Source organism: Halichoerus grypus, chromosome 6 (genome assembly GCF_964656455.1).
Source record: "Halichoerus grypus chromosome 6, mHalGry1.hap1.1, whole genome shotgun sequence".
Classification (NCBI taxonomy): Eukaryota; Metazoa; Chordata; class Mammalia; order Carnivora; family Phocidae; genus Halichoerus; species Halichoerus grypus.
The window spans coordinates 173,801,339-173,824,268 of NC_135717.1; the positions used below are offsets into that span (position 1 = coordinate 173,801,339).

The 22,930-nt window shown below is 54.4% G+C and overlaps 1 protein-coding gene and 1 pseudogene across 1 annotated transcript in view; one reads left to right on the plus strand and one right to left on the minus strand.

The window, feature by feature from the left end:
• The first annotated feature begins 2,515 nt into the window (after positions 1 to 2,515).
• The window catches only part of PARVB (parvin beta), a 103,822-nt gene continuing 83,407 nt past the window's right edge, over positions 2,516 to 22,930 (plus strand). Inside the window, exon 1 of the mRNA XM_036084057.2 lies at positions 2,516 to 2,692. Coding sequence (XP_035939950.2) covers positions 2,578 to 2,692 — 115 coding nt within the window. The 5' untranslated portion in view covers positions 2,516 to 2,577. The remainder of the gene's footprint in view (positions 2,693 to 22,930) is intronic.
• On the minus strand, positions 12,687 to 12,787 carry LOC118530543 (U2 spliceosomal RNA; annotated as a pseudogene).

A 22,930-nucleotide genomic window follows, 5' to 3' on the forward strand; every position in this document is an offset into this window, starting at 1 on the left:
TTAAGCTTATGAGGAACTGGCCTCTTTGGAAGCCACACTTCAAACGCAAAATCAAATGGTTTTCTTTTATAGGGGCAGCCACACGTAATCTGATTTTCATAATTATTCTCCAAATATAAAGTGTATGCAGAGCAATGGCGTGGGCTATACGTATGTAACATGCTAAGACGTGGAGGGCGGAGCTGAGGAGGACAGGGGCTAGATCGCATTTCTGCTTCTTGTTAAATTCTCTTTTTAATTAAAAACCAGCACTTGCCAATCTTCAAGTGAATATTGATGTGTGCTGCTTGTAAAGCGATTTGGAAATTTGTTTTGGTTAGACGACCCTAGAGGGAACACTGTATAAAATCCCCAGGAGCCAGGCCAGGAAGGAAGGAGCTCTGAAAAAAATACAAATTAACCCCCAGCCATCAAGTCAGGTTTTGATTGTTGTCTGGGGCACACACGAGACAAGCCGTTGCAACTCACACAATAATTTAAGATGATCTTCAAAGCTGCCTTTAATAAGAGATCATCCCATTCTCCAGCCCAAAATGTACGAGGGAGAAATAGTGTGTGTGAATGCACACATTGTCTCTCTGCAGAAAAGGGAGTGATTATAAAGTTACTGAGAAGTCGTTGCTTTGCTTGGATTTCTTGGTAATAAGTACCACGCCTGCATTTAAAATATGATGTTTCTGTATGGATGATTCCCACAACACTCCAGGAATCCTACTATCACGTAAGGCCCACCACAGTTCCTCTAGGAACTAGGAATCACCTGGTTGTAGTGAGTGGTCCTGCTTGAAGCAGGTGGGCATTGTCAGGTTTAAGTGTCTTCTAGAGAAATTCGTTCTTGGTGTGATGACATTTTTAAAAGTAGGATTCCGCCTGTCTCTGCAATGTTCATATGAGCAGTTAGTAAGTGAAAACTGTAAGTTCTCTGCGTTCGCTGGGAAGCTGGACCACTGATGAAATATTCAAACAACTGATTATCTACGGGGGGGGGAGGGGCACAGGACTGTCCCTCTGCTGCCAGTTCTCGTGGCCCAGGAGCACGGCTCTGCTCCATTTTCCTTCCCACGGCTACCTTTCCGCTCCCCTGGGGCCCGTGGCTGTGCTGAGGGCAGCGGGAGGGTGGGGGTGTCTGTGGGCCTCCCAAGACAGTGTGCGACATCTCCAGTGTGCGCTTCTCTAGAGTAAACTGTCGGTTCTGGGGCGCCTGGGTGGCTCAGCGGGTTAGGTGTCTGCCTTTGGCTCAGGTCATGATCCCAGGGGCCTGGGATCGAGCCCCGCATCGGGCTCCCTGCTCAGCGGGGAGTCTGCTTCTTCCTCTCCCTCTGCCTGCCGCTCCCTCTGCTTGTGCTCTGTCAAAAAAATGAATAAAATCTTAAAACAAACAAACAAACAAAAAAACAAACTGTCGTTTCTGTGCATCAGCTTCTCAAAGGGGCCAGAGACCCCTGCCCTGGATGACCGCATCCCTCGAGCATCCAGAGAGCGTGGTCTAGCCCTGACGGTGCCATGATCCCATTGGGATGTCAATAACTGACCTCACAACGTTTTCCCCAGCCTGGCTAGAGACACCCCCAATCGGGCCTTCCAAAGCCTCAGGGACCTCTCACCCTACACTGTCCCTGACCCTGGCATCCAATTATTTTCCAAATGTTGGGGTTTGCAGCCCTGAAAGCTCATTCTTGTCTGTCCCTTCCCTCTGCTACCATCTTGTACTCGGCCTCAGGGACTCGGGGCTGGCCTGTTCCAGTAGCTTCTGAATTGCTCTCTGGCCCTGGCTTTTGCTTCCATCTATCCTCTGCATCAATCCAACAGGCCAGGCCTTTGCTCAAACCCTCTCAGTGGTTTGGGGCTCTTCGAATGGGGCACTGATCTCGTTCCTTCCACCCCAAACGCTCAATCCACACCAGGCAATGTGCCTTTCCTTCTTGTCACCTCACACCCCTGGGTGCCTGTCTTTACTTAGCGTTCTCTCCCCATCCCTCTCCCCTCTGCCTGCTGAGTCTTCTCTCCCTTCACTGAACAGATGCAGAGGGTACTTTATCCCAGGTCAGATGGCCCTTCCCGGGGCAAGCCTCCTCTCCCCCACCTCACTGGGTTCCTAACCGAACGACCCGGGAGTCCTGTGTCACCGCAGGTTGCTTGTGCTGTCCTGGAGGGCAAGTCTCTGTGTCTGCGGTCTGTGCACTCCCAGCGGAGGACAGGGCTTGGCGCCCACCGCGCTCCCCGCAGGAGCCGTGCCACCATCACCGGAACCCGCGGTCGCAGGGCGCAAACGTGTAGGACGAAAAGTGGCAGTGAGCCCCGGGGGACGGTCCCACGCGGCCCTCGGGAGCCGAGTCCCTTCACTTCTCGGAGGGGAGCGGACGCGCGGCCCGGGGGGGGGCTGGAAGTGGCGACGGCAGAGCCGGGGACAGCGCGGACCTCGGCGGCGGCCGCTCCAGGGCCGGGGGCGGGCGCGGGGCGGGGGCGGGCGCTGGGGCCGCGCCCTGCGGGCCCCTCCCCGGGCGGGCGAGCGGGCGGCGGCGGCGACCGGGGCGGCTCCCACACGCGCTGCGCCCGCCGCTGTCCCCCGCGCGGCCCATGTCCTCCGCGCCGCTGCGCTCGCCCACCCTGCGGCCCCACAGGATGAAGAAGGACGAGTCGTTCCTGGGCAAGCTCGGCGGCACGCTGGCGAGGAAGAAGAAGGCCAAGGAGGGTGAGTGCGCCGGCCGCCGGCCTGCAGCCGCGCAGGCGTCCCCGAGCCCCGCCAGGGCCACGCGTCCCCGCGCGCAGGCGTCCCCGCGCCCCGTTGGGGTGGCTCCCCGCCCCGCGCCGGCTGCCCCCGCCGGGCCCGCGCGTCCCCGCCCCCTCCGGGCCCCGCGCGCGCGCGTCCCCGAGCTCTGGCGGGACCACGCGTCCCCCGCAGGGCCTCGCCGGGGTGGCTCCCAGGCCCGCGCGCTCCGGGCCCTCCCCGCCCCCGACCGACCCCGCGGGCCCGCGCGGCGCGCCGCCGTGACCTTCGGGAGCGCCCTTGACCCTCGCTCCTCCCTGCTGCCGAGACCTTTAAACACTGGCGGGGAACGTTGGGTCCCCGGCCCGGCCGCCCCGTCCCCGGCCGTTTGCAGATGGCCGCTGGTGCGGAAGGCGGCCTTGGAGCGAGGGGCCCGGACCCCCAGCCCGCGGACAGCGGCCCCGCGCCCACGCTTGCGGGAGTCGCCCCTCGCTTAGCCCCGCTCGGGAGCAGCCCCGCCCGCCGGCCGACGTCTAGCCATGCGTGTGACCCTCCGTGCGCTGAGCCGTTCCTGGTCACTTAGTGCCGGCTGGGCACGGGCCAGGGGCCCAGTTGGTGTTTTTGGCGCGGGAACCCCCGCAGGGGACGCGGCCCTCGCCCTGGAGCCGGGAGGAAGGAAAGGGGCGCAGCGTGTGCAGGCCACCCGCCGGGGTGGGGGGTGGGGGTGCCGCGACCGAGGGCTACAGAGCTCCCCTCCCCCTTTTGAGCTTACGAAAATCATTCTAAAAAACTACCTGCGTCCTCTTACAGTTTAAAGTTTTTTCAGAGTTGCAAGGGCGGGAACTTCTGCGGGCCTGTGTGTGCTTTAAACACACCGCCGTTCACCGGGCCTCTCTGAGGACCGCATTCCTGAACTTTCCCTTTGTTCAGGCCTGGGGCAGATTCCGGATGGGTCTGGGTGAGCTGTGCTTGCTAGGAACCGGGAGCGGAAGAGGCAGCGAAGATAAGGCAGGTGGGGGAGAAGGCCCTGGGGCTGACCTCAGGCTGGTGTCCCGGGAAAGAAGGGACGGGAGAGGGGTGTGTAGACTGATTTCCATAAACCACCTGAGGCTGACTTATGCCCCAGCAAGTCTCCTTGTAGCTCCAGGTTGAGTGTACCCCAAGGATGCATACCGGCTGGGACGCTGGACCTCCATTAATCTCTCCCTGGGACCTGTGTATTCCTAGGGATGCGTGTGACACTTCGATCTCTAGGGGACATGTGTACCCCCATGCATTCCCCTCTGGGATTTTTATGGCGGGGGCGGGGGGGGGGGAGGAGTACCCTGGCATCTCCCATCAGGGGTGCTTTTACCAGATTACTTGATTCAGTTCCCTGTGGGTAGGGCCTTGTCACCCTTCCGTGGCTTCCAAATACCCCCAAACAAATTGGCCATTCCTCTCTCACAAGCCTTACAGTTTAAGGGCCCGAACTGGCTTGTATTCGTCTCTTATCAAGTCATACATCCTAAACGAGATGATAAATGACGGTCACTCCTCTGTCATTCCTGCTGCCTCCGTGATGTGTGTCCTCACTTGTCCTGACGCCGCCCTCGCCGAAAGTCATTTCAGGTCTTCTTTGTGACTTGGATCAGTTATAGACATAAATGCCACTTCCCTCTCGCAGTTTGTTCGGCCTGGGGAGCAGGGATAGCCCAGGCTCTTGCTCTTCTGGAACGGGGCGTCAGCTGTGATGAATACACAGACCAGTAGTGCGAGAACACTGAGTGCCGCGAAGAACGTTTGAAAGCACAGGAGGGGAGAGAAGCGCTCAGAGCGGGTCACGTTTGGGTTGAGATCAGAAGGAACCGGTGAAAGAAATCTGCCACCGAATAGCAAGTAAGCGGAATGTTCTGGACTGTTACGGCTTTTTATGGGTGCCATTTACGCCCTTGGAATACGAAGAATGTGTGCCTGAATAGTGGGCTGGTCCCCAAGGGAAATGCTTCTTGTCTTTGCTTCTAGGAACTGGTGTGTGTCTAGTACATTGCGGGCCAGTCTGGTCTGGTGTCAGTGGGCCTAGAACCCCAGTAGTCCAGAGCATACTGTGATGAACAGCGGGGACATGAAAACAACAGCAGAAGGAGCAAGATGCTTTTTTGTGTGAGTTAGCTGGCTCTCCTGCCTCAGTTCTCAAAGTTTGGGTGCCTGGCCTGCTTGGGGTTCCCCCATATAAACAAAAGGCCGAAAACCCTAATTGGGCTCAGAGGCAGGAATGGGGGTGGTGAGGCTGGGCTGGGAAGGGCTTAATGGCTTCCCACTGGTCTTCTGGGAAGCGGGCAGCAGAGAGGCAGAGCTGGATGGGTGATGAGGTCCTGGATAATTGAGAGTTGTTAGTCCTCCCGCAGGCCTGTTCTCTTGGCAGCCTGCCCTCCTGATCTCTGTGCTATTCGTGCAGTTTGTGAGCCGGGGCGGGTCCTGGGCCCCTGTGGGATGACACTCACATTTGCCTACCACGGAACCGTCAGGAAGGGGGTGGGTGCTCAGAGATTGACGGGCGCTGTCAGGTGCAGCAGGGTTTCATTTTCCTTTTTGTTAGAAAGTTGACGGTGAGTTTAGGAGCCTGGGTGGTAGTGAGGCCCCTGTAAGGGAGGGTGTGAAGATTCGGGGAGGTTAGAGATTCGGGGAGCCTGCAGACGCTGGCCTCCACCCGCCCCTCCAGGTTGTCAGAACTTGTGGTTGTGACAGGGCGTGGAGGGACATGTTGGGGTGAACGTCCTGTCATCTTCAGGCGAGATCATTTTAGGAAACGCATTGCCCTGGAGTTTGGAGGAACCAATGCAGGAAGTGCCCGTGGCTGAATTCACGGCGTGATTCAGGCTGATGGGCTCCGGGAGGGAACCACTTCGGGTCATGTGGTGGCCCGCTTTAGAAAACAGAACTGTGACTAACTGCAGACATCGGAAAGGGTGGGAAGAACGCTTGACAAACCCCATGGCTCCCCGTAGAAGGCCCGGAGACTTTCAGGAGCAACTTATTAAAAGCTGGTTTGGACAGACTCCCCTCGCCAGGTCCCCCTCATGACCTCGGATGGAAGGCCCCAGAGGTCCAGCAGGCCCGGAGGTGGGGCCAGGGGGCACCCCAGGGGCTGCAGCTGCCCTGTGAAGTCCCTAGAGGGGTGCAGCCAGCTCTGGGGCCAGGATGGCCCTGGATGCCTCCCGGTCTCCTGCGCTGAGGACCTGCCCTCATCCCAGACACCAGTGACGGGAGCCCAGCCTGGAGGCTCTGTCCCTCCTTCTCTCCGAGGAAAGAAAGCATTTAGGAAGTTCCCCTTCTCTGACGGTTTTTTTGTTTGTTTCTGTAAATGTCCTTTTTATTTTTTTATTTTTTTATTTTTATTTTTATTTTTTTTTAAAGATTTTATTTATTTGACAGAGAGAGACACAGCGAGAGAGAGAGCACAAGCAGGGGGAGTGGGAGAGGGAGAAGCAGGCTTCCCGCCGAGCAGGGAGCCCGATGCGGGGCTCGATCCCAGGACCCTGGGATCATGACCCGAGCTGAAGGCAGACGCTTAACGACTGAGCCACCCAGGCGCGCATCCTTTTTATTTTTGTAAAGATTATTTATTTGAGAGAGAGAGATCACGAGTAGGGGGGAGGGCTAGAGGGAGAAGAAGGCTCCCCACTGAGCAGGGAGCCCGATGTGGGACTCGATCCCAGGACCCTGAGATCATGACCTGAGCCGAAGGCAGACGCTTCACCGACTGAGCCACCCAGGGGCTCCTGTAAATGTCCTTTTTTTCTAGCAGTCTTAGGTTCCCGTTCTCCGACGACTTACGGACCTGCAGCATCTTTTTGTGTGTGTATGTGCCGTCTGGTGAGGTGTCTGTTCAGATCTTTGGCACGTTTTTAATCAAAGTTGTTTGATTTCTTCGTGTTGGATTTTAAGAGTTTAGATGCAGATCCTTTCTCAGATGAGCCTTCTGTAGGTCCTTGCTCCCAGTCTGTGGCTTGTCCTCTGCTCCTCTCCCCAGTGGTCTTCCAAGCATTGGATGCGGAAGCATCGATCAATGAGCACGGTATCGTGAGCCCTCCCTTGGGATCTAAATCTCAAGGGATCACGAGGCGGCTGTGACCTTGAACTGAAGGTTGAAAGTATTACATTTCTTCAATAACGTGCAGGAGAGAATATTCTCTACACCACCCCCCTTAACCCCAGTGATCACCTTGACCTTCACAGATCGATTGGCTGTGTCGATGCTGCGTAGACCTCAGCACAGCCCACTTAAACACTACTCTGTAATAATAGGACCTAATACAATAGGACCTGGACAGAGATGCTATGTAATTTAATCCTGTGACGTAGAAATTCCTACCTAGCTGCAAAGTCTATGCAGGGTAGAATTTCCCCCTCATTTTATAGTTGAGAGAACACAACCTTACCTAGTAGCCACTTCGCGGGTTTAAACCAGTCGTTCTCAACTGGGGGTGATTCTGTCCCCAGGGGACATGGGTGGTGTCTGGGGGACACATTGTGCGGTCATGACTGGAGGTGGGGGTGCTCCTGGCATCTGTGGATGGGGGCCAGGAATGCTGTAAATATCCCCTAACACACAGCCCAGTAAGAGTGCCAAGGTGGACAGCCCGGCTGTTTCCTTCCTGGGCTGTCTCAAGAACTCCAAGAGAAGGCCAAGGGGTGGGGATGCTACTCTGGGCCCTCAGCCCCGCTGTGAACCTCCCGGGCCCGGGGCTCAGCATCTGGGGCTCTCTGTTCAGTTCCTTGAGGGGGCGAATCCACGTGGCCTACCTGGGCCCAGGCACCAGTCACAGCCTCCTGGTGCGCAGGGCCCGGAGGGGGGCAGATTCCCAGAGTGGGGAATCTGGGTGAGAGCTGCTACCTAGAAGAAACGAATTTTTGACTTCTCCGTGAAAGCTCAGGGGAAATGTAGCCAGAAAACCCAAAAGGGGGAGGTGAAGGACAGCAGTGGGAGGACGTACCCCTGATCTGGGGCCTAAGGACACAGGTAATGGAGTCCTTACCTGCGCTCCCTGGCAGGCAGGGAGCTGGTGGTGGGCAGGGATGACCCCAGGCTCGTCCTCAGAGCTGGTGACCGCGACCTGTGGGGGACACACAACCTGGCCATGGTTCTGGGTTCCAGCTGGAGGAAGGGGGCCCTGGTTGCATGTAAAGGATGGCTGGGAATGAGCCAGAGGACGGGGTGGAGTATGGGGCTTCCCACCAGGGGCGCTGTAGGAGACCCCCCCCCCCACCAGCCGCTTTTCGAGAAGTGCAGGCAGTTCATGGCAGCAGGGCACCCCACATGTGGCGCGTGGGTCATGGTCAGACGCAATTGGTGTTACTTTAGAAGGTCTGGAGGCCACAGTGGGAGCAGTGGGTGGGAACGGGCAATGGTGAGGAAGTGGGTGGGCGGGCGGGCAGTCGCAGGTGGCCTTCCTCCAGGCAGCTGCAGATTCATGGCCTCTCCCCTCTAAGAATGAAGACATTTTGCAGGAACGCAAATTAGCTGAGGCCTGCCTTCTCTGCCCAGGCCCCATCTCCCGTTCCTTGCAGGGTGTAGACGGTGCAGGGCTGACGCATCTGGGTCAGTGGTAGTTTGTAGCCGGTTGGGGACATTTTGCAAACTGTGAAGTGACTTCTACGTGCTGTTTTATAGCAGATCTCAACAGCCCTCTGGTTTACCTTTAAAAATAAAACCGGAATAGTGTCTTTCTTTGTGGCAGCATAGAGGAAAAGGATTTGTAATGAGTTTGGTCTCTTTGGCCAGGGACGTAGGGCTCTTGGAATTCTTTGCATTTCCGGGCACTCACGTGATCATTTTGGCGCTCTATAGGACCCTTGGAGCATCGAGTGCAGGTCGTGTTTAAGGTCAGTTGGCCTCTTCATCTGTGAGAAGGGAAAGAGTGGCTGGTAAGCCCGTGGAGGGATGTAAGTAGGTGAGAACCAGGACCACGTACATGGTGGGTTCTAGAATGGTTTATTGCAAGAGAAACCAGTGTAGGTCCTGTTTGCATCCATTGGGCCTGTGAGGTTCTCTGCAGAACCTGCCACGGAGGAGAGAAGCAGGGAAGCAATCCCTTTCCCGAGACCCAAATGCCTCTTGGAGCCGCTTCTGTCAGTGGGGAGCAGCTCGTGGTGGGAGAGGAAATGCACTGTCTCTGCCCAGCTCCTGGATTGCAACCTATTCCTTAGGGGGAGGTGGGGTGGAAATCACTGGAAACCGTGGTGCTGTTTTTCCTCTCTCTGGCTGAGAGGAAGTGGTGTTCAGGGGAGCTTTTGGTGTGGCTTTGTAAAGTTTCCTTTGATTATTATCCTGATGGCAGTCTTCAAATGCAGCCTTTCTCCTTGTTTGTTCCACAGTTGTTGGGAGGGGAGACATTTACAAGAGAAACCCACATAGGCACATCAACTTGTTCCAAACTGGGCTTTTATTCTTGGTGGCCCACTAAAATCCCTTGGAATCATTTGCTTCGGTAAGAAAGGGAAACTGATTCCGGGCCCAGAGCAATGACTTTTATGTTCCTTACCTTTCTGTACTGAGACGGCCTCTTTAGGAGTAGCTAACTCTGTGTGGTTCTCCTAGCATCTCAGCTGTCCCTGCGTGGTCCCCGAAGAGTCGGGTCGCCCTGGCAACCCCACGCTCATTAGACAACCTCTGCTTTGAATTCCGGTCTCCACTCCCTGGAATGAATATTTATCTCACATCCCAAAGTTAGCTTACCATCATGCTCCCTGTCCGGTTGTCAGAATAATAAAGGGATGTTTATAAGATATAAGTGGGTAAGTGCTTTCTGTGAGCGGTTTTTAAGTGCTTCGTGTGATTGATGCCCCCCCTGCTGCGGTTGGCAAAGGGCAGGTAAGTTTACCTAGCGATTTCCTTGTTTTCCAATAGGTGGTTCCATCACATAAAAGATGTACCCTAAGGAAGCGTGTTTTCTCTTTGCATCAGCTGTACACTTTTTAGGTTTCGGATGCAAAATCGCTTTACTTCCTGGTGAGTGCATTTGCTATTTATTATAGTACATAGAGGCTGAAGGACAGATTAGTAAGCTTAGGAGTACGTTGCAAACATACGTTGGCGGGGTGGTGGGTTAATCTCCTTCTCTGCACTAATTGCTGTGGGGGTAAAGAGAGCGTAACATGGAATGCACTCCATTCTAGAAGTTTCTGGCAGCTTTTGCATCCTTGAGATACTTCTTCGGTGACACGTACTCAAATGAGAGCCTGCTTTCTGGTTCGAATTAAGCATGGAAGGTGCAGCAGGCCCTGGCCTGGTCTGTGGGGCTCATAGTCCCTGGGAGTTGCGGGATGGCCTCTGGGAAGCCAGGGGAATCCTTTATTTTTCTACCTGCTCTGGAACCCCTCTGAGGCTCCGTGCGTCAAGCCCCGGGGCCTCTCTTCCTCATTCATGAGGTGGGGAAGTGGAGGGAGATAGCACTCCGTGCTTCCGAGCTGGTTTGTCCTCGCTGATCCCCAGAAAGGCAGCGCGTTCCAGTGGGAGGCTGCGGGCGGGTGGCAGGGCCAGCTCTCGGCTCGCCTTCTTGCTGGTTGGGTCCTGCATCTTCATCCCCGAGCCTCTTTCCCGATGGGGCTCACGTGGAGCCCGGTGGCACTTGCGCTTAGGCGGTGTGAGGATACCTGCACTGAAGGAGGTGAAGCCTTATCAGCCATCGGGGGAGGGCTCAGTAAGTGTTAGTGAGTGATGATGCTGGCAAGTAGGGCCTTGGCACGGACACCAGAGCTGGTCGGTTAGTCGAAGGGCAGGGCTGGCAAGGCGGCTTCCCCTTGAGAGCACACTCAGCTGGATTTGTGACGACTGCCTGCCCCTGTGTTAAGAAGGATTCAGAGGCTGTGTCTGGGCTCAGGGGGGAACAATGCTGATTCTGACGGACGCCGTTTCAACAGCTCTGGCTTCTTCTTTCTTAATGTGTTCCAGAAAGCAGCTAGGTGGCTATTGGTAACAAAGTTACATAAATCCTTTAACAATATGCATTTGAGGGATGCGGGTGTTCTCCTCCTTCTGGCCCCGTGCGACCAGGAGGCACGGTTTCTGTGCAGGTGAGGTGTGCGCTGCAGAGAAATGGCAGGTTGCTTGCGTTTGCTGAGCAGCTGGTGCGTCTCAGTCGGATGCTGCCGTCCGTGGGGAGTGAGGCCAGCTCAGCATCGTCCGCCTCGGTCTCTGATGGTGCTCCCTCGCCAGCTTAAAGCCTTAGAACGGTTGGCAAACTCAAAGCAGTGTTATGCTTTCATGTGAGTAGTGGAAAGTGAACTCATTTGAGCTCAGGTATTTTGAAAAATGATCGTTCTTGGTTTGGGTCTTTGAACCTTTACTTCTTAGGCAACCAGAATCCATCACCAATGTTCGTTCCCCCCAAGTAAGGCCATCTTAATAGTTTATGCCTGTTGTTTAAAAAAGTTATGCATGTTCATACTTTCACTTGAAGACTTGTAATTCCAAAGGATCTAGGCTTTGCTCTAATAGTTATTAAGAAGTTAAGGAGGGAGGGGCGCCTGGGTGGCTCACTTGGGTGAGTGTCTGCCTTCAGCTCAGGTCCTGTTCCCAGCGTCCTGGGATCCAGTCCCGAATCTGGCTCCCTGCTCAGTGGGGAGCCTGCTTCTCCCTCTGCCTGCAGCATCCCCTGCTTGTGTGCTCTCTCTCTCTCTCTCACAAATAAATAAATAAAATCTTAAAAAAAAAAAACGTTAAGGAGGGAATAGACATTCCCTAACTCCTGGGGTGCGCTTGGAGTGCGCTTGAATCCAGGCCTCCCGGAAGCAGCTGTGGGGTTCAGTGGAACTGTGGTCGCCCTCTGTGTCTGCCGCTTCCCCGGTCACCGTGGCATCCGCCAGAACTGGGCAGGCGCCGCTTTGTATGCGGACAGAGCATCCTCGCAGCAGAGAGGAATGCCGTGCTGGTGGCATTTAACTCATGGTTGGTACAGGTGGAATTTAAGGGAACTCTTTACTAAAGCTTCATTGGAAGTGTCTTCATCCCTCTCCTTTTTCTTGTTTTGAAAATTAATACTGTGTTTCAAAGTGAGAACGAGTCCATACTTGATAATGGATTGATAGAAGATCGTCAGAGAAGTGAGGGAAAAAATTTAAAGGGGAGAAAAAAGCCAGAATAGAGTCTCCAGCAGCCAAGCTCATGGCTAAGCCGTGGGGGGCCCTTGTGACGTTCCAGGCACGGTGCCCACACCGCATGCATTATCTCGTCTCAGGCTCACACAAAGCCGGGAAGTGGGTGCTATGTGCTTATTCCCAGTTTGCAGATGAGCAGACGGGGCGCAGAGAAGTGAGGTCCCTTGCAGAGGTCACACCGCCTGCCGGGGAGATTAAAACGCCCGGCAGCCTGGCTTGTGAGTGGTGCAGCCTTGCAGACCAGAGAGGTGATTCACCTGTGAATAATCGTCCCAGCTGGCTCGAAGTAAAGGCGATTTCTTCTCTAGCATTTGAGATGCACTCAGTCACGGGGACAGGAAGGTGCTCCAGAGGAGACAAATGAGATCCATTCTGTGCTGAATAGACTCGTTGGCATTTATAGAAAGAAGACAGACCGCCGGTGGCTGCAGTCCATATCCTCGCTGACTCTGTGTCACCTGCCCCGCCATCGGCCAGCCCCTCCACCCCCAGCCTCATCTTCCTTGGCTGGGGCCCTCACAAACGCTGCCCCTCTGCCCCAGAGCCTTTCTACCCCTCGGCTTCAATGTTGATCCAGCAGGTGGGGGCTCCTCCCTGCCCCCCGCCGGGGACCACCGCATCCTGCACATACCTGCCCGGGTTGTTGGCTCAGTGCCCAATGATAAGAAATGATCTTTGGCCACGAAAGGTGGTCTTTGTGTGTTTGCTGAGTAAGCAGGAAGCAGTCCGTGTGGCGGTTAGGGTCGTGGATCTTGGGGCTCAACTTCCAGAGTTTGAACCGATCCTGCTGCGCTTGCGGCTTTGACCTTGGGGAAGTATGTGCCTCGGTTTCCTCTTCTGTAAAGTGTACTTAACGCTAGGGTTATTGGGAGTTAACGTGGGTTATTAAACTGATAAGAACAGAGACTACACTTGATCTTAGCCAAAAGGCCGAGAAGCAATGTAGTGATGTAATTTAAACTGGGCCCAGTCAAGCCATGGAGTGGGAGAAAACGTTCCGAGGATTCTGGTACCAGTTCTACTCCGATCGCCAGCTGCAGCTCTGACATCAGTCCTGATATAGGGGTTCTTCCACCAGCTGGTGGCCTATAATTCAGCTCCATTCTGACAGCGCCCACCGGGAGACAGTGTCGTTGGGCCCCACAGGTTAAGGGCCCAGCCCTATAAGACCGCCCACCACCCTTCAGACACAGTTGCAAGTCCAGGTCCTCGCCTGTGCTGCTGACCGATGGCTACAAGTCAGAGGCTCTGACCCCCTCCTTGGGTTCCATGAATTAATTTGCTGGCACGGCTCACAGGGCTCAGAGAAGCATTTCATTTGTCATCTCACCAGCTTGCATGCAAGGTTGCCCTCAGGAGCAGCCTCATGGAAAAGATGCAGAGGGGGCGTGTGGGGAGGGGGTAAGGGTAGGGGTAGGAGTGGGAGGGGTTGAAGAGTTCCAGCTTTCTAATCCCAGGGTTGGTTCCCCTGGCAACCAGCCCTTTCCTAAGGTGACTGTGTCTCTCATTGCTTAGGAAATTGCTAGGGTTTTAGGAACTCTGGGCCAGGAACTGGGATGAAAACCAAATATACATGTTTCTTATTGTAACTCAAAATTCTCATGGTTCCCAAAACACACATCTGGTAAAGGACTGGCATCCACAATACCTAAAGAACTCCCACAACTTGATTAAAAAAAAAGACAAAATGCGGGCGCCTGGGTGGCTCAGTCGTTAAGCGTCTGCCTTCAGCTCAGGTCATGATCCCAGGGTCCTGGGATCGAGCCCCGCATCGGGCTCCCTGCTCAGCGGGAAGCCTGCTTCTCCCTCTCCCACTCCCCCTGCTTGTGTTCCTGCTCTTGCTATCTCTGTCTCTGTCAAATAAATAAATAAAATCTTTAAAAAAAAAAAATTATTAAAAAAGACAAAATGCAATAAAAGAATAGATAAAAAGTCTGGACAGATGCTCCACCAAAGATGTACGAATGGCCAGTATGCATCTAGAAAAGCATCATTAGTCATCCAGGAAATGAACCACAGATGAGAACCAGATACACTCCGCACCCACCGGGACAGCTGACGTGGTCGCCCATGCCTTGGTGGGGATATGGGGCTGTTGGGGCTCTCACTTGAGCCGGGGCTTGTAGGGTGGTGCAAACTTAGGAAGTTAGTTTGGTCGTTTCTTTAGAAACTAAACATATAACGCCCCCATGACTCATCAGTTCCAATCTGAGATGTTGACTCAGGAAATGGAAGTCTGTGTCCATAAGAAGGCTGTACAAGAATTTTCATAGCAGCCTTATTCATAATAGCTAAAACCTGGAAGCACCTCAGGTGTCCATCAATAGGAGCATGGAGGAATGGACGGGGGAGGGATGTGTGATTCATATGACAGGAGACAACTGAGCCAATAAGAAGGGACGAAGTACAGTACGAAGTAATCGAAACAACACAATGACCCTCAGGGATGCCTAGGGAAAGAAGCCAGACCCCAAAGATTATATACTGTGCGGTGCCATTTCTGTGAAGTTCTCCAGTGGATAAAACTAAGTGATGGTTATTTCTGAGATGGGGATGGGGCTTGACTGGGGAGGAGCAGGAGGGAATTTTCTCCTTTATTATGAAAATGTCCTCCATCTTGATGGGGGTGTGAGATACACAGGTGCATGCATTTGTCAGCACTCACCGGATGTGCACTTAGAGTGTGCGTTTCGGGACGCCTGGGTGGCTCAGCTGGTGAAGCGTCGCCTTCGGCTCAGGTCATGATCCCAGGGTCCTGGGATCGAGTCCCGCATGGGGCTCCCTGCTCAGCGGGAAGCCTGCTTCTCCCTCTGCCTGACACTCCTCCCTGCTTGTGCTCTCTCTCTCTCCCTCTCTCTGACAAATAAATAAATAAAAAATCTTAAAAAAAAGTGTGTATTTCATTGTATGCGAATTTTAACTTAGAAGAAAAAAGAACTGTAAATAAAGACTGAACTCCAGTTAGTGATACATATGCTTAGGGGGAAAGGTATCCCAGTCTGAAACTTACCTTGAAATGCATAAAAAAATAAGATGGTGTGGTAGGTCGATTAATGGCCCCCAAAGATGACCACATCCCAGAACCTAGAACCTGTGACTCCATCACATTCCACGGTCATAGGGACTTTCCATATGGGTTTAAGGATTTTGGTGTCTAGGTAAACACGAGGTCCTTTTAAGAGTGAGGTAGGGGAGTCAGTGTAAGGGAAAGAGATGTGTCAATGGGGTGATGTGGGGCTGGAAGCCAAAGAGTGTGGGCACCTCTCGAAGCTGGAAAGCAAAGAAACAGATTTTCCTTACACGTTCCAGAAGGAACACAGCCCTGCCAACACCTTGATTCTAGCCAGTGAAACCCATTTTGGACTTCTGACCCCCATAACTATAAAATACTACATTTGTGTTGTTTTAAGGCACTAAATTTGTGGTGACTTGTTAGGGCAGCGGTAGGAAAGGAATGCAGTTGGATTGCTGGATAGATAGAGGGATGGGTGGATACATAATGAAACAGAGAAAAGTGTTAGTGTAGACTCCAGGTGGAGGGTAGACAGATGCTCAGTGTCAAGTTCTTTACGTGTTTCTGTGTGTTTGGAAATCTTTTTTTTTTTTTTAACATTTATTTATTTGAGAGAGAGCGAGCAAGAGTGAGAATGAGAGAGAGCATGAGCAGCGGGGAGGGGCAGAGGGAGAGGGAGAAGCTAACTCCCCGCTGACCACAGAGCCCGACGCAGGACTTACCCCAGGACCCTGGGATCATGACCTGAGCCGGAGGCAGACGCTTAACCAACTGAGCCACCCAGGTGCCCCATTAGTTTGAAAATCTTAATAATACAATATTGGAATTGCCTGGGCCAGGCATGTAGGAAGCCCTCCATGGGTGTTAGCTATCCTTCTGACCCCTACCACCACTCCCCAGCTCCCCACTTTGCCCATCACATAAGGAAGACTGCAGGAGAAGACCAGGGGACCGGCTCGTGGTAAATGGGCAGAAGTAACAAAATAGAAGAGACCATCATGATGTATTTGGATAGGTGCTTCCATTCAAGGACATTTAGAGTAGACAAGAACTTAGGTGAAAGGCTGGGAACTCAGGACCTGGAAGCTCGTCCCTTAAGTCAGTTGTAATTTCTGCCTGTCGCCTGATCAGGTGCCGGCTGCAGGCATCTGCAGCCACGGGACAGAAAACACGGTGCCCCAGGAGCTGTCATCTTCAGTCATCCTGCTCTGCTGCTGCTTCTGAGAGTGTCTGCACTTTGTTAGGGGAAGAGAGTGTTTTAGTTAAGTCTAACTAGAAAACATATTATTAGTATAATGAGATTTTAATGATTTGAAATTTTGTTGGAGCAGCACGCAGAATTTCAATCTTATTGTGTGCAGCTGGGCTTTGCTTTTATTTTATTTTTTGCTGGGGCCTCATTGCACGTTTCTACAATTATTTAGTTTTGCTTTCTTAGAGCCCGGCTTTGAGGCTGCTCCTAATTTTCTTGCTTACCAGATCCCTTGGGAAAAAAAAAAAAAGAATATATCCTTTTTGTACACCCTGAGGTATGAGTGTGTGTGTTGTATGAGTGTTGTTCCTGAAGGAGATGTATGTTTGTTTAAGGTTTATGTTGATGCTCTGCTCATTATTCAAAATTGCCAGGAAGCAAGAACAACCCAAATGCCCATCAGCAGATGAATGGATCAACACAATGCAGTGTATCCATACAATGGAATACTATTTGGCGGTAAAAAGGAATGAAGTACTGATACAAGCCACAACATGGATCAGCCTTGAAAATAGGACACAAAAGGCCACTTGTTGTGTGAATCCATAGTTAGGAAATGTACAGACTAGGCAAATCCACAGAGACAAAAGGAGTAGATTTGTGTTTGCAACGGGCTTGGGGGGATGGGGAGTGTCTGCTAATGGGGTACAGGGTTTCTCTCTGGGGTGGTGAACATGTTCCTAAATCGTTTGTGGTGATGGCTGCACAACTGGTAAATATCCTAAAACTCGAATCACACACTTCACAAGGGTGGATTGCATGGCATGTGAATTCTTTGTCCATGGAGCTGTTAGGAAAAACAGTGCTGGGCTGGGAGTGGAGCCTGAGCTTGTCAGTTTCTCTTTGACCTTAGGTCAGTGTCCTTGCATGTTTCCAAGGTGGTGTCCTTAACCTGGGTGAAGATGGGCGATCAGGACAGACTGGGCTGGTCGAATCTTCCTCCTCATCGTCCTGTCCCCGGTCCCTGCCCTGGTGGCGGCTGTCCCCTATCAGGAGCTGGTGCTTGCTCAGTGGTCTCTTCCTGTCACCAATACGATGCTTTGGGGCAGGTATGAGGCTGTCCTCATTGGGAAAGCGAGAATGGGGACCCCCAGCAATTGCATGCACAGTCTTGCCTGACCTTGTGTGCTTAGGAGGGTGACTTTGACAAGGTTCTTACGGGGCCAACACATGGTCAAGAAGCTGTGAGCTGAGACAGTGTCTGTTAAACTTGTAATTTGACTTTGACCTGTGGTAAGAAATGCATTTTACCCAGAAACGCCAATTCAAACCTACATTTATTCATATTCATGAAATCATAGCCTACTGTAAGTGAAACACATTGACCTTTTCTATTCAATTCCGTTTCATTTCATTAGAGAAATGTGCTGGTCACACTCAGCTGATTTTACCACCCACTGGATCCAGATGATGGTTTCAATATGTTGCTCTGAGAGATGCAAGAAGGGAATGAGGTGATAGGTGTTAAGGGAACCAAGGAATTTGAGGACTATTGTTGTTGGGTCTGGTGTCGGATGCTCCAGCCTGGCTTCTCAAACTCCTTTGTTCCTTGTCGTTCATTATCCTTCAGCTTCCCAGGTAGGCAGTCGCTCATCCTTGCGTTTGAGGCTTTTTGCTTCCTTGGTTAGATTTATTCCTGGGTAGTTTATCCCTTTGGATGCTCTTGTACGTGGAAGTTGTCCATGCCCGGAATTCATCAAGCGTGCAGCCCGGCCGCCCTGGTTCCTGGCTGGCAGGGCCCACGTCAGTCACCCATGTGCTGGTTCTTGCCACCGCGCCTTGCTGGCCACTTGCTTTCAACCGTAGGGGAGGTCGCACCCCTGCTGATGGGGGCAGGGAGGGGGCTGGCTGCAGCTCGGGATGAACTCCTGGCGCCGGAGGTGGACGAAGCCAGCCGGCTCTCAAGTGTCCACCTGGCAAGCCCGATGGAGGCCAGGCCCGGGGGCCCAGGATGGTGCAGTTGACAATCATTATGCTGCAAAGCAGGCTGTCTTGATCACAGGTTATCTCCTTATACAGCACCGCCTGGGTCCTCCTGATTAAGAGAGCTGCCTGTGATGTCAGCCAGAGTGGTGAGTTAACCACAGAAGGTGCTGCAGCCTCCTGGGTGAGATCGCGGGGGCTTCTCACCAGTTCCTTGCGGGCGGCGTGGAGGGGGTGTCCGGGAGCTTGGAGGCTGCGGCCCGAGTCTGCTGACCGTAGCCTTAGGGCCCTTATCAGTGAGCGTGGCAACAGTAGCCTGGTCCCTGATGGTTCTGAGGATTAAGTGAGGCCTTGCACGGAAAGGCTGAGCACAGAGCCCAGCGGTAGGGAGGCCCAGGGGCCCCAGTGTCTTATCTTCCTCCTCAGCTGCGAGCGAGCGCTTCCTTGGAGCCACACAGCCCTCGGTGCTGCATGCTGTGGGTGCCGTTGTGACCCATTTCACAGATGAGGAACCTCAAGGACGGAGAGGAGAGTGCTCTGCCCCGGGGCCCAATGGCGTGGACATGGAGAGCTGGGAGCCACGTGGAGCCTGAGCCTCTAGCCACTAGGCTGTACTCTGCCTTGTCACCCTGGGTCACTGTCACCCTCATTCTTGGTTTCCTTGTCTGTAAAATGGGCACGAGGAGGCCTGCCCTGCCTCCTCAAAAGACTCGTTGGGCGGTTTCACTCCAGACAACACCTCGGACGTGGAAGCACAGGGAAGAGTTCGGGGGCCCTCAAGGCCACTCCAGGACTCGGGTTTAATGACATTCGGGGGCGTAGCCTCAAGACCTGTGGTTCCTCCAGCTGCCTTCTCTAAGGAATGCTGTGAAAATGGGGCCAGTGATTCATTCATTCATTCATTCATGCATTCACTCACTCCTTGGTGCTTTCAGCCAACATTTGTTGGGCAGCCCTTTGCCTACAGCCTGGACTATGCCCAGAAGCACACATGCCTTTCTGCAGAGCAGGTGGGAGCAGAGCAGACCCTCCAGTCCTGCCCCGGGAGGGGGGACCGTAAAGCACGTGGTGGGGCCGGCCCCGGCCTGGGATCAGGGAGGGCTCCCCTGCAGAGGGGGCTCTTAAGCTCCCGCCGGAGTTTGAGCTGGATTTAGCCAGCAGGGTGGGTGCAGGCAGAGGGCACGGCTTTCAGGAAGGCTGACAGGTCCAGGGGGGAGTCACGTCCCCCCACATTCGTGCGCTGCAGTCTCAGCCCCCAGTAACTCAGACTGAGACCTTATCTGGGTAGAGGGCCTTTGGGGGAGCCCCCATCCAATGTGAACAGTGTTCTTACAAAAAAGGGGAAATCAGGACATAGGCACGTGGAGAGGGCAACCCTATGAGGACAAGGGAGAGCGAGGGCCCCCCCTGGCCATGTCCAGCATTGGCAGAGGTGCCAGGGTCCCGTCAGGTCAAGGATCGCGCCAGGGAGGCCTGCTCCTTGGCCTGGCCCCCTCTTTCAAGGTGTCTGTTTTTAGAGAGGAGGCCTGGCAGAGTGGGTGTAGCTCTCCTGCTGGACAGGGGGAGGCAGAGCTATTAATTTGGGGGAGGGGGCATTCAGTGCTGGGGGCCGCTGCTGGGGCAGAGTGTGGCCCTGCTCATGGACATCTGTCTCCCATTGGGCACTCGGGGCCCTTTCGACCCCAGAGATGCGGGTGAGCGGCCATGGCCCCAAACCCCACAAACAACAATCACAACCAAGATGAAGACCAAGGCCGGGGGCCTTGCCTGTGAATGAGGTGAGATTAAACAGCATCCTTCTGTGTGGAGGGCGGGACTTGGCTCTGAGCCAGCGAGGTCAGGCTTGTTTCGGCGGTCGGTCCGTGACAGATCCAGCTTGCAGGGTTTCAAGCCGAAAGGTTCGGCTTAGGTAAGCAAGCCTAGAAAAGACGGAGGAGACGCATCGGAGCGCCTGACGCAGGGACTGGGCCCTGCTGTGCCCCTGCCCTGCACGTGTGGCTCACTGGCTTCTGGCCCGACAGGGGTGGGGGGTGGAGAGCCCTGCCTCCTCCCTGAAGCCCCCACCGACTTCGGTGAGCACGGTGTGCGTTGCCGTCGAATGGATGACCCCGTCCACGAGTGGGAGAGGCAGTCAGCCGGGAGGGGAGCTCTTTCTCTTCCTTCCCTGTGCATTTCAGGCACCAGGTGAGAAGCATGGGTCCATCCCTCGGGCTTAGCTCCGGTCTGATTCAGTTCAGATCTTGCTCCACACACCTTGTAGCTGGCGCGTAGACAAATACCCGCCAAGTGGAACGGGAGCAGGGGACACACACAGCGCAGACAGCATTCTGAGCTCGATTAGATTTCTCCAGCAGTGAAGGGCCCTCGGAGGCAGCGTCCCCACCGCTGCGGAGGCCCCACTGATGGGGTTTTCTTTTCCTCCGTGTTGGAGTGATCCAATTTTAAGCACGACTTCTGAGCCCATTGTGGCGAGGAGCTTTAGAGGCTGCAGGGGCCCTGGAGATTTTGGGCTGGAAGTCCAGCTCGAATTGGTACCTCATTCCTCTGGAAGGCGGGGGGCCCTCGCTCTGCCCGGGGCCAAGGGCTCAGCCACCCGCAACGTGGAGTGAGTGGGTTTTAGTGTGCGGGCAGCGCGGGCCTCAGCCTCGGCTGCTGCTCATCTCCGGTGGGGATGGGCCCCGGCACCCACCGTGAACAAGCCCGCAGCGTGCCTCGGTACTGGGGTGCTGGGCTCACCCAGATCCCTCCCTCCACGGCTCGGTCACCACCCACAGCAGGGTCTTCAGACTTCTACTGCAAAGGGCCAGATGGGCGGTATTCATCTGTGGCGACTACTCGACTCTGCTCTTAGAGCCATAGAAAATGGTACACGGATGGGCGTGGCTGTGTTCCAATAAAGCTTTATTTATAAAAACAGACCGGAGGCCAGATTTGGCCCCCCGGGGGTTTACGGTCCCTCGATCTGTGGCGTAGATTAGACTAGTCCTTTCTGTCTTCTTAAACTGTTACTGGAACAGGACTCCCAACAACCCCATTCCCCTGCGACCTTCCGCGCCCATGAAGACTCTGGATGCTATGGACCAGTGGGAAGGCACGAGACCCAGGTCATTGTCCCCTCTTGGCTCGGTGACCTGGAGCTGGTCCCATTCTCCCAGCAAGGGGATTGACGGCAACACCTGTCTTACCAATACCAGGATCATTTTAAGAATTAAATGTGAATGTGTGAGAAGAGGCCTTGTGAACCGTGAAGCGTCTCCTGCGTGTGCCCACATTTGTCCCCAGGTGCAGAGAGGAGACAGTTGGGCAGAGACATTGCGGCCGGGCGTTTACCTTCACCTGGGCCATGCACGTACCCCTTTTCAGTGTAGGGTGTTTGGCTTTTGTTGTCCGATCTGTGGAATAAAGTCCCCGGTGGCCAGTGGCGCTCTCTCTCTCGCTCGCTCGCTCACTCTCGGTGCTGCCAGCTCCCGAGCTCCATCTGTGCTGTGCTGATGAATGGCCACGAGCGGAGAAGCGCAGGTCTTCCGTGACACTTTAGCCAGGAGCTGTGAAAGTCTTCCTGCCAGCTCGTGGAAAGTGTCTCATTTGAGGTGCCACGTAATCAAAGACGTGTGCTTTGTGGCTACACATTCCCTGCTACAAAATACATATAATTCTTATGGAGTGAGGCGGAGGGCCCGGAAGAGCTCTTACATCCGGCTGGCTGTTTGCAGGCACTGGGGGGATTAATAACAAACAACCTTCAGCAGAGAATGTTCTGCTGGCCGGGCTGCCACTGTGTATATTTAGCCTGTGACTCCATCCCTGGGCGCTCGGCCATTAAGGAAGCTCCGAGGCCCGGCCTTGACCGGAGCCAGGTGAGTGGTTCCATGTCTCGGGGAGCGAGTTTCAGACTCAGCCGCAGCGGGGAGAAGGGAGAGAAGCAACTCCCCGCTTCCCTCTTGATGGAGGGAGCACTTTCTGCAGTTGGCAAGCTCATGCCAGGCAGCACTTTGCTTGTGTTAGCATCACGGAGCACGCCCCGAAGGAAGGAGCCGGCAGAGGAGATTGAGCGGGTCTCTGTGCTGGGTTGAGTTGTGTCTCCCCCCACGCCCCGCCCCCAACCCCAAAGATGTATTCAAGTCTTGACCCCCAGCGCCTGTGAATGTGACCTTGTTTGGAAATAGGGTCTTTGCAGATGTGATTTAGATGTAGGTTAGGATGAGGTCCCGGAGTGGGGTGGGCCCCTAATCCAGTGTGATTGGAGAAGGAGACTCGGTCACACACGGGGAGAAGGCCACGTGACCACAGCAGCCACAAGCCAGGGAGCTGCCAGGGACTGACTCCAGGGAGAGGGGAAGAAGGACTGTCCCCTGGAGCCATCAGGAGGGAGCACGGCCCTGCCACCTTGCTCTCAGACTTGTGGCCTCCAGCCTGTGAGGGGACGAATGTCTGTGGGAAGCCCCCTGGTTTATGGTCATTTGTTACAGCAGCCGGGACTGCGGGCACCCTTGGAGTCTTTCTCTGGCCTTGGGCCTGCTGACGGGCTCGGTGGTTCTCCAGCCACTGAGGCTGTGCGTGACACTGGAAGGTCGCCCATGGACGTGGAGTTAGAGGCCTTCCACCGGAAGCGCGCTATGATGGGTCTGCTGCCCGCGAGGCGGTGTGAACGCGGACCAGGTGGAGCCAGGACCCAGGAGAGGCCGAAGGACTTCAGACTCGCTTTCCCCCGAGCTGGTTCTGAGACTGCTGGAAACATTCGTGTCCTAAACCTCACCCCTGTCCTAAATCCCCCGCCCCTGGGAAATGTGAAAAACGTGGGTTATGAATTCTGTTACCCATTCAAAAGTCGGGAACCTGTTCTTGCAAGGGTGCAAAGAGTAGATGCCTCAGACTTGGAGAGCCAGCTGGTGTCTGT